Here is a 14,663-nt window from a genome sequence, read left to right as displayed (position 1 = left end):
AAATACAAATGCAAAGCAAAGTCATTGAAATCTACCAATCTGGTAATCAGGTGAAATGATTTGTCATAATTGATGGAACCATAAATATTCTGAATATGAAATTCTGTGGCAAGACCTTAAACAGGCAGTTTGCTTGAAAACCTTCCAGTGTTCCAAAACGACTCTCAAAAGAACTGTGGATTTAGATTAAGGGGCAATTACTTTTCAGCAAATATATATGATGATATATGTTTATCTTAACTAAACAGAATGTTCATCAAAAAAATTATTTAAAAGCTATGTTGTGTGTTTACTTGTGTTGCCTCTTCTACATCAGAATTAGATGATCTAAAACATTTAAATTTGACACATTTCTTGCAGCACTGTATATGGGTGTGGAGCAGAGCCTTTTACAATCTGTGAGTCTTTGACTATCAAAGACAAATTGTTCCTCTGAAGTTTCATGACATCCCATGGAGAACCCAGAGGATTCTCTTCACTTCCAACACCTCTACTGTCAGAATAAACCATGTCTACGTAACTGGCCTTAGAACTAACCCCAAGAATTATTTGGTGTTAGCAATTTAAATTGGGACAGAAAAACTATGAGGGAACTGTGGTTCAGGGGTCGCAAGTTCGAATCCCGTGCCATACAACTTTGCTATCTGCGGCCAGAGTCAATGAGAGCACAATTGGTTGCTTTCTAAAAGCGATGTTGGATGGTAGGGGCATCTGTTTGCTGGTGCGGTGGAGGTAAGGACCTGGTGCTTTCCTCTGTGCGTCATGGCTACCTGGCAATGCTGCATCGGTGGCAGTTTGAAAAGAAGTGGTTGCTACGTGTGGGGGCGTCATTAACGGGCTAATTGGTAGTACCAAATTGGGAGAAAGGTACACAAATGCAGGTATTTTTTTTTTTACAAAAAGAACAACAATGAAAAGAATTTAAGTATAATTAAAATCTTCACATTCATTACCCATTTCTCAGGTCAGGTTCTCCACACTCTGAGCTATTGCCCCTGTTTTCCATGCAAGGCTGCAGATGCATGCTCTTGAATAAAACCATCTGACTTCACTCTGGTGATATAACCTTACTGAATACTTTCCAAGAATCACCAGACTTGCCCTCCCTCTTTGCACTTGTCGTTTCACATCCCTGGGATCCAGTTCCATTTTATTTGATTGAATTGCTTCTCATGGATTGCACTTTCTCTCTTTTGTCAGTGGTGCAGCTGCTTTAATCAGCTCATCTTTTGACCCTAGCCATATAATTTCATGACTTGCCTTAGCACATTTAAATTCCTTAAGCACCCCATTTTGAAAAACCATGCCTTACTACTTAAACAACAAGACACCATAGCCATATCCGTAAAGCCCTATTCATGGTCCATTCCACCGAATAGGTGCCATTTGCTTGTTGTAACTCTTCAAAATTTCTTTGCAGTTTCTTGCAGTTACAGATTAGCCTTTAACAGGGACCTTATTTGTAGTTTAATTCCTCTCCTGCACTGGCGATTTCTCTATCACATGCACAGGTCATTTCTATAATCAGCCACAATACTGCATCCTGAGACCACACACTACATCCAGTTAAGTTTGGATGAGAATACGGGGCTCAATATATTTGATCTATGGCATTACACCTGAAAGTTCTTGGTTGTGGATCTATAGCTTGTATACACTACATCAACTAATATTCATACTAATAAATCAATACACCAGAGTACTTTACTCACTCCTGTTACTGGCACTCATATAAAGAGTAACAGGAGTTTTTAGCACAAGAAAAAAAACTGAAATATAGCCACATGGAAGTTATGCTAACAGCATGAGGACACTGAGCACATTACAGTCATTTTTGCTAAATTTGTATTTTAAAAATAAACACATATTACACGTATTAATATTATAATATTAAGTAATTTAGGTAACAGGGCAGAATGTTGAGACTGACCTCCATAGTCAAAGGAAACTTACTTTCGGTTGTCCCATGACCTTCAGAAGATCCAGCTGATGCAACTTCCTGTTGAACATGTGACTTGTGAAATGTTATAATACATAACTAAAATGTGTATTTTAACTTAAATATTATGGATATTTTATAAAAAAATATTTTTAAAGCATAGATGGGATTTGGAGTCACACAACAATGCAAAAAAATACATCTTTGAAGGATTTTAATAATTATATTTCATAGTAAAGTGTATAGTTAAAGAGCGGGGACAGGTAACTGCAAATGTTTCAAGTGTTCTAGGTAGTTTTTATTAATGTTTTAATTATATTTATATAATATATATTTAATTATATATTGTAAATTCGCAAATAGGTCAATGTACAAGACACTGTGCTTAATAATAAAATGTATTTCACATTAATTTTTTGTGCACATGTAATTTTCTGGAGACGAAAATGGCACCGATTCGGCGGAATGCATCTCAAACTCCTTTCAAGACTCTGCACCGCAGTAATCAAAACCCCATTAACCGTCAGTGGTCACCTCTACAAGCCAAACTGTAAAATATGATAAGTGGATCTTTAAAAAATAAATTAAAAATAATAAGAAGTGTGTCACTACAGTGTTGTAACTGTTCAATTCTGAAGGTAATAGTTTTCCCCTAATGACTTAACGAAAGTCACTGACAGCACTGACTAGTGGCAGCCAGAGGTCATATTTCCAGTATTACGGTCACTGGACGTGTCTCAAATCGAGCCCAACTTCATTATGTACTGTGTAAGCGAACTACTACACACAGAACCGAAATAAAAATGAACACGATGGAAATTCGATTCACTGCAACTTAAACATTAAAAATGACATTGCAAACTTGGATCCACTACTTCGTTTGGTGCACACGTCTAGAACCTATGTTGTGGAATGCACTTGTGCAATGCCATTATGTGAGGTGCGTTAAAGTGCACTAGGATACTTTCACCCTACAAAATGGCTGAATCCCTAGTTAGCCCATTACGTTAGGAACAACGGCTCGATTTGAGACACACTCCACACTTTTGGTTCGGTACAGAGGGGCTGGTTCATATGCTTCGTGACTGTTCAGCCGCTAGCATCTGTATTAATTAGCATTGGCATCATGGTGCTTGATCTAGACCTTTTTCGGAAAGACAAAGGCGGCGATCCAGAAATTGTGAGAGAAACGCAAAGGAAAAGGTTTAAAGATGTGTCCCTTGTGGATGATCTCGTCCAAGTAGATACGGAATGGAGGAAATGTGAGTGTCAATTTGCTTGCTATCTCGGCTAACTGATGCTACACATCACATGGCAGTCTTAAATTAGGTAGCTAGTTCGTACCAACAAAGATTTGGCTAAACACTCGCAATGCATCTGATAAATAATATCGGAACGAATTAGAAAATTTAGGTTATTATGTAGCTAGCTAGCTACGTGATTCATAATCAATATGCTAGTCGTTTAGCTAGCTCAGCTAAGGAGTTGAACAATAAAAGACCTGCCGGTTACCCATTAAGCCAGCTGTCATATGACATGTAGCCATATTTCACTTATAAATGTGTGACTTATATCTTAACTTGAGGACAAAAACGTAAAGAAAAAGAAATGTAGGCTATTATAAAGTGTTGAAAGCGAGTTGTCCCTCTGTAATGTCGTCATCAGACACGGTACAATCTGATGCAATACTTTTGGTTGAATGAAATAGGCTGCTGACTTGACTCGCGACGTAAATTATGCAAGAAGAGCAGGCTGAGTACTGTCACCGCTCGTTATATCTATCGAGTTTGCGCTCCAGTCATTAGAATCATCATAAGATACTGACTATTAGCTATTTGTCCATTACAGTTTATATAATGAATAACAAGATACATGTATTGCCGTATCATACACCACATAACATTTTGTAATCAATTTTAAGTTTAAATTTTCAAGTTTATTTGTTTGTAATTCTTGCTCAAATACGTGCCATGTAATGTAGTGTGTACTGGAAACAGAAACAATTAGATAAGCACTGTATTCTGTGTGTGGCTTAAGGCCCAAGGGTGCAGATCTAAAAAAGTTCATTATTTGGTGTCTAATTAAACACAAGGTTGCTTTACAACAAATAAAGAACCTGCTACTACTATGAGGCAGAAGCAGTTATGAATTTAAGGTTGATTTGGGATTGAAGTAAAAACTGTTTGGGCATTAAGTTCAGCACAGTCCACTGCAAAAGCACATAAGAGAAGGTGATCTGTAGAAAGTAAGAAAATGAATAATAAAAAGTGGTACATGAAAACAACAGTTTCTGTATAATATAAGAAGAAACTTGTTAGCACTAGGAGTGACTGGGGTAAATGTGCTTTAAACAAATGTTAAACAAACAAACATCTCTTTGCTCTGCCAGGCCGTTTCACTGCTGATAACCTCAACAAGGCAAAAAATTTATGCAGCAAGTCTATTGGTGAGAAAATGAAGGTAAGTAACGGTTGTGAACTTTCCACTGTTGTGATGTATTGGCCTGTATTGAATTCAGGTCAAGTGGGTTTTTATTGTCATTTCAGCTACATACAGAGTACACAGTGAAACGAAACAACGTTCCTCCAGGACCATGGTGCAACATAGACACAGTGCATACAGAACACAAGTGCAACACAGTACAAGTGCAGACAGATAATATAACACAATACAAAGTATAATAAATAATTAGGGGTAGTGTGCAAATTATGCAGTGTGCAATAAATATTGAGTCCTGTGAGGTAGTATAGTTGTAGTGCAAAATGGTTGGTGAATGAATGAATGAATGAGAGAGAGAGAGAGAGAGAGAGAGAGAGTGTGTGTGTGTGTGTGTGTGTGTGTGTGTGTGTGTGTGTGTGTGTGTGTGTGTTCAGTCTCTGAAGTTCAGTCTCTGAAGTTCAGTCTCTGAAGTTGAGAAGTCTGATGGCTTGGGGGAAGAAGCTATTGCAGAGTCTGGTCGTGTTGGACCGGATGCTGCAGTACCTTCTTCCTGATGGCAGGAGGGAGAACAGTCTGTGTGAAGGGTCCATGACGGAGGGAAGAAAGACTAATGATCCTCTCAGTTGTCCTCACAATACGTTGGAGGGTCTTGCGGTCAGAGCCTGTGCAGGTCCCAAACCAGGCAGTAGTTCAGCTGCTCAGGATGCTCTCTATGGTACCTCTATAGAAGAGGGTGAGGATGGGTGGAGGGAGACGGGCCTTTCACAGCTTCCGGAGGAAGTAGAGACACTGCTGGGCTTTCTTGGCTGTAGAGCTGGTGTTCAGGGTCCCGGTGAGGTTTTTCGCTAAGTGGACACCAAGGAACTTGGTGCTCTTAATGATCTCCACTGAGGACCCGTTGATGCTGAGCAGAGAGTGGTTGTGTCGTGCTCTCCTGAAGTCAACAACCATTTCCTTGGTCTTGTCTACATTCAAGTGAAGGTTGTTGACTGTACACCAGTCTGTCAATCTGTCAGAATTGGGTAGAGATATGTCTGATCTCACAATGAATCATCGCAATAATGATTCTTTAGAGAGTCTATATATATTTCAGTAGATCATAACCTCTTAAATTTTACTGATTTGTTTTGGGTATTTTCTAATGGTTCTTAGTAATTAAAATGCAGAATATACAGTGACAGTAAAAACAGTTTTTTCATTAAGACATTTTCTTGAATATAATTGATCAGTGTTTACAGATGAACCACACTTTTCTGATCAGTGCATAACAATACATCAACAAGGTTTAAATGCCTGGTGAAACGATTGTGAAGTTGTGGGGACAGAGTTTTAAACAAACCCAATCCCAAACTTGATCTATCAAATTATTATTTAGGAGTACTTGTTTATCTCGTTAAGGAGAGTTAGATTTGAGGTTTGAAATTAAACATGCAGAGTGGTAGGTAACCAGAGGTTGGGTTTGTGGTTAGAGCCTGCAGAAAGATTCCTGGCAGTTGCTTAAGCAATGCAGACTTTCTTAAAGAGAGAACTTCTAGACGGTTCTGTTTGAACTTTAAAAACATGGCCGCCTTGGATTAGTGTTGCTCCTGCACCATGTTCTTGGTAAACTGGATTTGCTTAATTGTTTGGTGTTCCTTTGTGTTGCCTTGTTTTGCTTTTGGTATGCACAGAAGAAGGAGCCAGTTGGAGATGATGAGACTCTCCCAGAGGATGCCCAAAACTTGGAAGCTCTCACAGCAGACACATTATCGGTGAGACGGTATAAATTGACAGTACAAGCATTGTCCTAGCCTTTTTAGGCGTTGCACTGCATACTATATTTATTCAATATTTTGTTGATACTTCTTGTGATGTTTGTACTTTGGGGGAATGACTTATGTCGCGTTATGCGGTCTTTTCCCTGACAGGTACTGACAGTGACTCAGATTAAGAAGGTTCGTGTGTTGGTGGATGAAGCTATTCAGAAAACAGACAGTAAGCGGCTGAAGCTTGAGGCAGAGCGCTTTGAATACCTAAGGGAGATTGGAAACCTCCTGCACCCCTCTGTTCCCATTAGCAATGATGAGGTGAGGTGCCACCAGTCACATATTAAATATGCAAACTGAAAAAGTGGAAGGTACTGCTTGAATTGGTTTAATTAAAATAATTTGGATTATAAATAAACTCTCAATTTATTATACACTGCATCACTCTTTCATTGGAAGGTTCGTTCTGCCTCTGCAGTTGCCTGGACTTGTTGAACCACCTCACTAGCCTCAGCCATTTTATTTTGAGGAAAAGGGGTGGTGTATTACACCTTTTTTCCAAAAAAACATATAACTGCAGATATTTGATAAGCCAGGGCTTACTGATGTGACCTACTGTGCTTACTGATTCTTCAACTGTACGTTGTACATGCAACCAGTCGCAACTTTTCATCATTCTCAAGCTTGTAAGCCACAGCTTGCACTGATAGTTATAGCCAATGTTATTTTATTTGTTTTGCCAAGGACGCTGATAATAAGGTTGAGCGCAACTGGGGCGACTGCACAGTGCAGAAGAAGTACTCTCATGTGGACCTGGTTGTCATGGTTGATGGATATGAAGGAGAAAAGGGGGCAATTGTTGCTGGAAGCAGAGGATATTTTCTGAAGGTTGGTTTGTTTTGTAAGAGAAATAATCTTTAATGATTTAATTTATCTTTATGTAATTATTAATTACTTTAAATAAGCATAGTCATAAATGTTCTCATAGGTGTTCTTTTCTGAAGCCGTTGTTCCATATGCTTTTGCTGATATAATGCAAGTGCTCTTTGTATTCTTATTAAGTCAAAACCACTGTATTTGGGAAAAAATGTGGTTAGCTGAAGAACTCTGCGTTTTAGTGCCAATTATGCTGTACCATACATGCAGGGATTTGTATGCCTTTAAGCCAACTCATGTTTGGGGAAACATAAAAGCATATGAAATTTATTCCCTTTGGTGTACACTATTTGAAAGTAAAAACGCAAAATACTTCTGCAAATTCTTGACAAATGAGCGCATGTTTGCAGCCACAAAATGCATGTATACACCTTACACAATGTGGTCCTTTTGTTCAATATACATTTAATTGGAACATCAGTTTGATTGCTCAAATACAGCACAAACAGCTGTCTGTCTGCCATTAACATAAGTCATGGATCATTCGAAGAACTGCATCCACATGTTGCGAAATGCAGTATTGTAGGCCCCTGCATATAGAACACCCCTCTGCAGATGCCATCTAAAGTGTTATACAGAAGAGTTCTATACTGAGCTGTAAATAATAGTTTTAATGTACCACAACATAGCTGACAGGCTCTCTGCTATATCTAAAACCTATTGTTGTAGATAAACCTTTTGCTGAAGCCTGTGTTTTGATTGACTGAAATTAACCATAAATAATATACCTGACAGGAATTAAATAATGTTCTTCATTAGGATCATGCTGTTGGGACAAAATATCATAACAGAAAAATAGAAACATGTTTTTACACTCACATTGTTCATATTAAGTATAAATGTGCAATTTTCTGTTTTGGCACAAATCTCTGATGACATTGGCTGCTGACTCTTTGCTAATATGTTTTTTATTAGGGACCTCTGGTTTTCCTGGAGCAGGCTTTGATTAGCTATGCTCTGCGGATCCTCAACAGAAAGAACTACATTCCCCTCTATACTCCTTTCTTCATGCGCAAAGAGGTCATGCAAGAGGTTGCACAGCTTAGCCAGTTTGATGAGGAGTTGTACAAGGTTTGCAGCCTAATCTATTATTTGCAGTGTTGTGGCAAGAAAATTAGTTTGCATACCTTTGTAGAATATATAATATAATAGTACAGTAATGTTTACAAAAATAGCAGTCCAATATAACTAACCAGATTAATCACTGTTTTTGGTATAAATTATATTACCACATGACAAACAATTTACCAGGTGCAGTAGATTCTTAGAAACCCAACAGACTCAGAATTCATGATATGCATGCTTTTGAGTCTGTGTATTTGAATAATTCATTTAAAGTGGTGTGTTCAAAATAACAGCAGTGTGGAGTTCAATAAGTGAGGTCAGTTATTCTGTGAAGAAACAGGTGAGAGTCAGGTGGCCCTTATTTAAGGGTGAAGCCAGCACATGTTGTGCATGCATTTTGCCTTGAAAGCCTGAGAAATATGGATCATTCGAGACCTTGTTCAGAAGAACAGCTTACTTTGATTAAAAAGTTGATTGGAGTGGGTAAAACTTATAAAGAAGTGCATACATTATGGGCTGTTCAGCTAAAAGGATCTCCAGGGCTTTCAAATGGAAAGCGAAACCAGAGAGCCGTGAAAGAAAAATGAAGACTACCATTTGAACCGAGCGAAGAATAGCCAGAATGGCAAAGGCTCAGCCAATGATTAACAGCAGGATGATCAAAGACATTATCAAGTTACCTGTGAGTACTGTGACAGTTAGAAGAAAATGTAGTTGTCAGTTGTGAAGCTAATCTATTAGCAAAAAGTTCCCACAAAGTCCCACTGTTTAAAAAAAATAAATAAAATAAATACATGTACTGAAGCGGCTACAATTTGCCAAAGAACACATCAACTGGCCTAAAGAGAATGGAGAAACATTTTGTGGACTGATGAAAGTACTTTTTTTTTTTTTTTGGATGGGGGTCCAAGGGCCGTAGACAGTTTGTCAGACGACCCCCAAACTCTGAATTTAAGCCACAGTACACTCTGAAGACAGTGAAGCATGGTGGTGCAAGCATCATGATATGGGCATGTTTCTCTTATCAAAATACTTAAAGAGGTCATGTTGCCTTGAAACGCCCTTGAAAGTGGCGTTTCAACAAGACAAGGACCTTGAACACACCAGTAAACGAGTAAATTTGAGATTATGTAGTGGGCAGCCCAATCACTGGCCCTTAATCCGATAGAACACTTGTGGCTTGACGTCAGAAATGCAGTTTCTGAGGCAAGACCAAGAAATGCAAATGAATTGTAGGATGTAGTCAAATCATCCTGGGCTGGAATAACAGTTTACAGGTGTCAGAAGTTGGTTGACTCTATGCAACATGGATGTGAAGCAGTTCTAAAAAAAACTATGGTTATACAACTAAATATTAGGTTAGTAATTCACAGGAATGCTAAATAAAAAAAAATCATACATATTTTGAGTTTGTAAAGACAAATGCATACACTGCTATTTTTTTGAGCAGCCCAATGTTTTGTTATTTTGTTTTTTTTAAGTTTTAATTTAGAAAAAAGTATGTAATGTTCCCAATGCATGGAAATAAAAACTATTACAAAGATGTTGTGCTTAACACACTGCTATTATTTTGAAGACAATTGAAATATATATATATATATATATTATTATTATTATTATATCTTTTTTAAATGTATTTCTTTTTTTCTGGACCAATTTTTTATTAAGAGAACTTTTATGCATTGGCTTCCAAATATTACATTTCAGGTCATTGGAAAAGGGAGTGAGAAGTCTGATGACACTTCAGTGGATGAGAAGTATTTGATCGCCACTTCTGAGCAGCCAATTGCAGCGTTCCTGAGAGATGAATGGCTAAAGCCAGAAGATCTTCCTATTCGCTACGCTGGCATCTCTACCTGCTTCAGACAGGAAGTGGGGTCTCATGGCAGAGATACCCGCGGCATCTTCAGAGTTCACCAGTTTGAGAAAGTAAGTTATATAGTTATAGTTGATCCACACACAGCTATTTGCAAATATGTTTGGCCACCCTTGGCTAAATGACACATTTTGAAGAATTAAGAAAAAGTCTAAACCAATATTGACTGTGAAAAAGACCCAGATTTAATAAGCAAATGTACATTTATAAAAAAAAAAGGTGTGCTGTAAAAAGTGGTTTGTCCGTTCAACATCATTCAAAAAACATTGCTTGTTGTCATGCCACATTTTAAGCAAAAGAGGACAGTAAAAATGGGCCAAGTCTAATACCTAATCTTTGCACACTTCCGTTGCAGTGTTGTTAATAATAATCGCTTCACAAAATGTACATAAAACAGCTTGTTTAATTCTAGGACCAGATCATATGATTTTAAATAGGTGTATAAAACCGCATCTAGGCATTTTGCTTTGAGAAAGTCACATAACATCTGTTTAAACATAAGGGAACAATTTACTGTACTGATTGAATGTGTTCTATGGCACCTCCAAAGAAGCTGTTCATATGAGGCAATTAAAAATATTCTGCAAGGTGTGGAACAAGTACAAGAACTAAGACTTTAAACTGGCCACAAACATGGCGAGTTAGTTATTAGATTTAATTCATGTTTCAGCGTATCTAAAATGTAATCTGAGCTCAACAGTAGAGACTTTGTGTTTAAGTTGCTGAATAAAATCACTAATACGTCACTAGGCTCTGTAAAAACATAAGTTTAATGTGTTAAAGTTTGCTGATTATTTGTGTGTGTTAATGTGTTAACATTGATAGCGCAAATTTTATTATAATTTGTTATATTGTTTGTTACTGTTTTGGTGCATTAGTGTTTTTTACACATGATCCTTTAATCAAAAAAAGTCAGTGCTTGGGTTTTTGTGACTGCAGTAATATGAAAATGCTGCACACTCTTTACGAGATTACACAAACCTAAAGGCAGCCGTTTGCATGAGGAGTTACATTTTAAGATTCCTTAAATATAAAGCGAAATGTGAAGCAAAGCCGGGCTATTTTCACACAATGCGCAAATCAAAACAGGAATTAGCCAAAGCTAACTTTCACAAACTCATTTGAGTTTGACTTGTTGCTGGGTCCCTTTAGGGGATTCAGAGGTTGTTTGATATTTTTACATATTTAAAAGAAACCATGAGTCAGTGGTCTGAGACCACTTAAAACTCTGAAACTGTCTGAGATGGTTGAAAAATATGAAACCACTCTCAGTAACATGTTACTCTTTTGTGCTCATAAAATTAAGTACCTTTTTATTCCTGTCCAGATTGAGCAGTTTGTGTATGCGTCCCCTCACGACAACAAGTCGTGGGAGATGTTTGATGAGATGATAGGAACAGCAGAGGAATTTTACCAGTCCCTAGGAATCCCATACCGCATTGTCAACATTGTCTCAGGTTAGTTTGATTTTTGTCAAACATTACTTCTATTTTCATGCTGGCTGATTTTTAAACTGGACTGGAATTGAAATGCCTTTGTGGTGAGGTGATTCAACTGTGTAAGACCTACTTTATCTTTATTATTTATACATCAAAAGGTTAAAAGATTAAACACTGTGTTGTTAAACATATTATGTAGTTGCTTTCTTGGAAGTTAAGGCTGGCACAGTAAGTTAAAATTCTATTGTACAGTAACATGCAAACATCTAAAACGGTCTATTACTGTGAATAGTGAGTAGAAGGCATGGTATTAAAGGTTAAACATTTAAATCATGGTTATAGTATTGTTTGTTTTGTACAATTTAGGAGTGTATGGGGGGGCACCATGCAAAAGTTTGGACACCACAAGAGCTTGGGGCTCTTGAATGTTAAGGCTATAGCTTCTTTAGTCATTATGACAAGCCAGATGATGCAAATTTCAAAGCTTTATAAAAAAGTGACCCCAAACCTTGTCCCAGCAGCCATGGCCCACATAGCCCCACACTGTATGCCTGTATATTTGTCCTATGTATGGTAGGTGCTCTGAACCATGCAGCCAGCAAGAAGCTGGATCTTGAGGCGTGGTTCCCTGGCTCTCAGGCCTTTAGAGAGCTGGTGTCCTGTTCCAACTGCACAGACTATCAGGCTCGCCGCTTGCGCATCCGCTATGGCCAAACTAAGAAAATGATGGACAAGGTAAGATCTGGGTAGCATTTCATAGGTTTATAATATAATACTTATGATGGCCTACAGTGTGAAAAAGTGATTAAAAAATGCCTCTATATCAGTAGTACATTTACAAATGATTCATACATTTATTTTTCTTTTTTTTTTTTCTTTCCCCCATTTCATTTTTTTAAGGCTGAGTTTGTACACATGCTCAATGCAACCATGTGTGCCACCACTCGTGTAATATGTGCCATCCTGGAAAACTACCAGACAGAAGAGGGCATTGTCATTCCAGAGCCGCTCAGGGGCTTTATGCCCCCAGGTGAGCATATGTTCACATTCTAAAACTACTAAAATACAAAGGAAAGTAAGATTTATGTTGACATTGGCTCAGTAGAAATAAAATAATAATAATAATAATAATAATTATTATTATTATTATTATTATTATTATTATTATCATCTGCAGATCTCAGAAACAAGACTGTATTAAGACATAGATCAATCATCCTGGCAGCATTCCACAAATCATGCCTTGAGTGGCCAGACAGAAACCACTCCTTAGTAAAAGGCACATGACAGCCTGCTTGGATGATTGATCCATGTCTTGATACAGTCTTGTTTCTGAGATCTGCAGATAATTCCTGTTATTAATTTACCACAGGTGGATTCCAATTAAATTGTAGAAACATATCAAGCCATTATCATTAAAACAAATTGCACCTCAGTTCAGTTTTAGGTGTCTCATCAAAGGGTGTCCACACTTGTGTACATTTGATATTTTTAATGAATGCTTTCATTTTGTCATTGTGGGCTTTTTTTAAATGAGCTCAGTCTATCATAGAATACATCTATACGTTTAATAAAATGCGGAGAAGGTGAAGGGGTTGTTGACCGCATATATACACACACGCACACACAGAGCCTATAAAAAGTGTTCAATGTTTTCCCTTTTTACTGCTTTTGTGAATAAAATCATGGCCAATGTAATATTTGAAAACTGCAGAGGATTCTCTGTAAATTCTTAAGTTATATCCATCCTTAAGAAAGGGAGGGAATATGGCACGTGTAATTTTGCCTAGTGCAGGCCTTCCTTACAAACTGTGCACGAAGGAGACTAGTGAGAAAGCCACTAAGACCTATGATTACGAAGGAGTTAAATTATAGGAGTTATAATATTTGGTGTCTGCCATACATGGTGTCTAGTCTGATGGTCAAAAAGCTCAATTTTGGTCTCATCAGACCAAAGAATCTTCCAGTTGACCTTTAAGTCCCTGCCTTTGGGTGAACTGTAGTCTAGGTTTAATTCTCTTTGCCACTGTCCTATAAAGCTTTGACTCGTGAAGACACCAGATGACTGTTCTTGTTTGCTAAGTCTTTTCCCTGTCAGCTGCTGAAGCTTTTAACTTATTCAGAGTAGTCATATGTTTCTTGATGGCCCTCCTCACTAGTCTCCTTTTTGCATGGTCACTCAGTGTGCGAGAACAGCCTGCTCTATTACTTCCTATTTCTTGTTGGATGTTTAGTTACTTTTTTGTATCCATCCCCTGACTTATACCTTTCAATAACCTTTTCTTGGAGATGTGTGGATTGTTCTTTTGTCTTCATGGTGTATTTGTAGCCAGGAATATTAATTAACAAGTGACTGGACTTTCTGGACTGGAAGTATTTGTAAAAATTTATATATATTAAATGTTTCCATTCCTAAAAGCAAAAAAGGGGAAACATCCAAGGGGATAAATGTTTTACAAGCACTGTGGTTCTGCATTTTTGTAACTGACCTGTGCTAGCATGCCAAATAATTTGATGTGGTTTGTTTTGGTTTTAGGCTTAACAGAAATGATCAAGTTTGTTAAGCCAGCTCCTATTGACCAAGAACAATCCAAGAAACAAAAGAAACAACAAGAAGGAGGGAAAAAAAAAAAGCAGCAAACTGACGATGTTGACCTTCAAAACAAAGTGGAGAACATGTCAGTCAACAACTCTTAGATGTTACGCTTCCACACCTCCTGCAAGACATTGCTTTCTTCAAGAACTTTCATCTCATTATACTATACCTGATGAATGGTATTTCTTTACCCTTTTCATGCATCATTTTCACACCTCTGATGATATTCATAGTCCTTTGGGGTTTGGGGCAGCTTAAAGAGGATTTAAGAGTTCTCTCCTTATAATCTTTCCATGTTCAGTAAACCATGGCGTTTATGAAAGGAACAGATTAGACTATGTATGATTTTTAGATTTAAATACAGGGAACATGGTTATAAACTGGGTGGTAAATTCCATATTAAAACCTTGGGCCTTGGGTTAGCTCCCTGAGACGAGTTCAGAGTTACAAAGTATCTAAAAGAGTATCTGTTCACTTATGTCAACAATAATGAAATCCTATGTACAGTACTTGTTTCAGATTCTTTGTAAGAGATTGTGGTGGCGTAAAAGAATAAATGAATGTTAACAAATTGTCATGCTATTAAAGCCTGTTTTTTTGTTGTTTGTTTAGCAGATTTGGTAGTTAC

General features: G+C 37.6%; 1 protein-coding gene across 1 annotated transcript; it reads left to right on the top strand.

Annotated features, from left to right (window-relative positions):
* The first annotated feature begins 2,977 nt into the window (after positions 1–2,977).
* sars1 (seryl-tRNA synthetase 1) lies at positions 2,978–14,607 on the top strand. Its single transcript, XM_072656551.1, has 11 exons — positions 2,978–3,201; positions 4,329–4,399; positions 6,049–6,129; positions 6,286–6,444; positions 6,868–7,011; positions 7,975–8,130; positions 9,832–10,053; positions 11,328–11,457; positions 12,017–12,174; positions 12,340–12,469; positions 13,976–14,607. Exons 1-11 carry the CDS (start codon positions 3,066–3,068, stop codon positions 14,134–14,136), a joined length of 1,548 nt encoding a protein of 515 aa, XP_072512652.1. The 5' UTR covers positions 2,978–3,065; the 3' UTR covers positions 14,137–14,607.
* The last annotated feature ends 56 nt before the right edge of the window (positions 14,608–14,663 follow it).

Source organism: Salminus brasiliensis, chromosome 14 (assembly GCF_030463535.1).
Source record: "Salminus brasiliensis chromosome 14, fSalBra1.hap2, whole genome shotgun sequence".
NCBI lineage: Eukaryota > Metazoa > Chordata > Actinopteri > Characiformes > Bryconidae > Salminus > Salminus brasiliensis.
Note: the sequence above shows the minus strand (reverse complement) of the source record. Positions and strands in the feature narration are given on the sequence as shown.

Bases quoted from the DNA above. Each gene is read 5' to 3' on its own strand.
- sars1 (XM_072656551.1), top strand. From the start codon at position 3,066: ATGGTGCTTGATCTAGACCTTTTTCGGAAAGACAAAGGCGGCGATCCA. The intron at 7,012-7,974 runs GTTGGTTTGTTT...GTTTTTTATTAG, and splicing joins GCAGAGGATATTTTCTGAAG to GGACCTCTGGTTTTCCTGGA. The intron at 12,175-12,339 runs GTAAGATCTGGG...CATTTTTTTAAG, and splicing joins CTAAGAAAATGATGGACAAG to GCTGAGTTTGTACACATGCT.